Here is a 2737-nt window from a genome sequence, read left to right on the forward strand (position 1 = left end):
TCGACCATCGAGCAAGCTGCGAAATTCGAGATATGTGCGAAATCCATTCACCGAAAAGGGTTCGCAAAGGGATGGAAATTAGCAGCGGGAGGGGGGACGGGAGTGGGATACTGGGCGAAAATATACAACAGTTTTGTATACATCCAGAAATGATATAGGTATTGGCTGGCGAGAATAAAGGAATATCAGATGTCATCCAAGAGACTCCAAACTATAATATTAGCATCTGCTGGCAAAAGGAATTCTGTGATTCCCGATATCGGAATTGGCAATCATTTATTATGGCATAAAGAGTCCACACAGATTAGTACAGAGCCCACGGATTATCGTTGTAGTTCTCGTAGGTGATATAAAGTAAAGTCTTGTATTTGAGATGTTTGGCAGTTCCTGCAATCACATTGTGCACATCCGACAGCCCAAGGTTGGGTGTCTGGCGCGATTTGATCAGAGTGGAGATGACTTGCTTGCTGGCAAGCTTGAAGGGCAGCCAACTCGTAATGCCGGTCCTCTTGGCCTCCTCGCGCAGCTTGGCCGTGAGATCCTTGTAGCTGAGGACCTTGCTTGCTGTCTGACAATAATAAGCTTGACCAGTATTTGCCTTGCGCTTCTTTGCCTTGGCCTTTAAATACATTTTCTGTAGCAGTCTTTTTTTCCAAAGAGCCGCATCAATCTTCTGCGGTGTACCCACGTTCTTTATGTCCGTGGAAATCGGAGTTTCGAAACCTAAAGAAACCTAAGGTTTGAAATATATTCAAAATACAAATATTTCTACTGAGACTTGCCCTGTGTTTCCTTGTCAGGCTTGCCCTGGATAGTCTCGTCCTCTGAATCTATATCCATCGGTTCCGCGACCCCTGAACTCTCGATTTGAGCCTGAAGAGTGGCCGTCTTGCCTGGGCCTGGGCCATTATTCTGTATGGCCTGGATAAATTCGTGTTGATCATTGTCTCCCTTCTGTTCAATCTCTTTATTATCTAGTTTGGCCTTCTTTTTGGGACAGGGCGATGGGGGGGGTGAAGGATTCTCCTGTGGAATAGCCACCGGATTTGTGTCCGCCGAGCTCATTCTACTGAAAGCCAAACGAATGGTTTGTAAGTGAATATAAATATTATATTTTGTAGCGAAACGTACACTGTGATTGGAGAAATTTGAGCTCGACAAATTTGGTTTATGAATTTTCAACAAATACTTCAAAGAGTTATTTTACACGTGAACGATGTGAGCGATATGAAAAATTCAATAGAACTGAGGAATGAACACGACCGGCAAGTGGATTGTGACACCGGAGCCTCTGCCTACTTGATTGAATGATTAAAGAACTTGTTTGCCAGCTGCCAAAAGTCAGAGATGCATTTGGCATAAAGAGTGCACTGAAATACGTAACCAACAACACGTTGTTAACGGTTTTAACGTGATCTAATCATCCCTGGGGCACACGGGCATTTACGGGTTGCCCCTCTCTTTGTTTCTCTCACTTCTCAATCTCTCAAAAGCTCTCTCTCTCTCTCTCCTCCTTCCGGTTGTTATGCAAGGCAATCAAGGAAATCCCTTCCCTTCCCTCGTCAGGTGCAATTTTGTTATTCCGCTTTCAGCTGATTACGTAACGTAAGCCGTGTCGTAAACTATTTCCCATCTTACTTTGTTTCCGCTCCACCGTGGGAGGTGCGGTGCGATTGTGAGGGCGGACGAGGATGAGGACGAGTGGCTTACGTTTGCATCCAGTACAAGTACAGTGGAGCCTCTCCTGCCAGACAGCCACTGTCTGGAAGGCTAACCATGCATCCCCAAGACTCCGCAGTGAGATCTCACTGTAGGGCTATGTACACTCGTATCTGGAAAGTTCTTTACGAATTCTATGCCAAAGTTATAATGACCTTTTGGTGTCCAGCCAGCCGGAGTCTGGGTTCAAACAGAGCTGAGGTCGAAGAAGCGACAGGAGCGACAGAGGCGACAGCGGGAGAGCGCAGTCCCCAGCCGAAATCCATTTTCTAAACCAATCCGAAAACCCAATCCCCATCCCAATTCCATTCTCGATTCCATTCGGAATCGCTGTTGCAGCTTAGCGCGTAATTTTCTATGAATGCAACCGCCAAGCGGCGCTGGACCACAGGCGGTCCACAAAACGAGACGAGACCGTGCCACATGTATGGTAAATTAACACCCCCCCACCACCCTCTCCTGGGGCAGCAGGAGCAGGGACACCCCCCTTGGTGGTGGTGGTGCACCCAACAAAAGTCAGGCCATGGCCGACCATTGCCGAGCTGCAACTGTCGCATATTGAAACGTTAATCGCATTGCTCCTTGCAGGGCTGCAGGATGGACAGCACAGACTCCGGGTCCGGGTCCGGGTCCGGCTCCGGCTCGGGCTTGGACTTTTGGGTTGAGTGTTGGCGAGAGGGGAGGATGTGGATGGGTGGTGCTGGAGAAGCAAAGGCCGTCATATTTAGTTTTCCTTGACGCTCACAGCTCACACAGCTGGATGTCCTTACAGCAATCCTCCTCGGCTTTGCCTCCTCCTTCCCTGGAATGGTGCTCGTTCTCGTTCTCGTCCTCGTCATCGGTCTGGTCTGCTCCATTCCGTTCCGTACCATCCCCGCCCCAAAAGCAACGTTTGCGATGATTACTTTTGGTGGTTGTTGACTGTGGCGAGTAGCGTCCACCCACTTGCCACACCCCCTTCCGGACACCGCTCCTGCTTTTTGCAACGCCCCTTTGTTGTTCGTCGTGTGGTCAATGA

At 48.8% G+C, this 2737-nt stretch overlaps 1 protein-coding gene across 2 annotated transcripts; it reads right to left on the reverse strand.

The window, feature by feature from the left end:
- Positions 1–236: 236 nt before the first annotated feature.
- On the reverse strand, positions 237–1249 carry LOC108151496. 2 transcript variants are annotated; one of them, XM_017280148.2, is made up of 3 exons: positions 1132–1249; positions 783–1066; positions 237–723 (listed from the first exon to the last, which is right to left on the reverse strand). In XM_017280148.2, exons 2-3 carry the CDS (start codon positions 1063–1065, stop codon positions 305–307), a joined length of 702 nt encoding a protein of 233 aa, XP_017135637.1. In that variant the 5' UTR covers position 1066; positions 1132–1249; the 3' UTR covers positions 237–304. The 2 variants fall into 2 exon arrangements, with proteins under 2 accessions (XP_017135637.1, XP_017135628.1); XM_017280139.2 differs by having other exon boundaries at positions 783–1069.
- Between the last annotated feature and the right edge of the window lie 1488 nt (positions 1250–2737).

Source organism: Drosophila miranda, chromosome XL, assembly GCF_003369915.1.
Source record: "Drosophila miranda strain MSH22 chromosome XL, D.miranda_PacBio2.1, whole genome shotgun sequence".
Lineage (NCBI taxonomy): Eukaryota > Metazoa > Arthropoda > Insecta > Diptera > Drosophilidae > Drosophila > Drosophila miranda.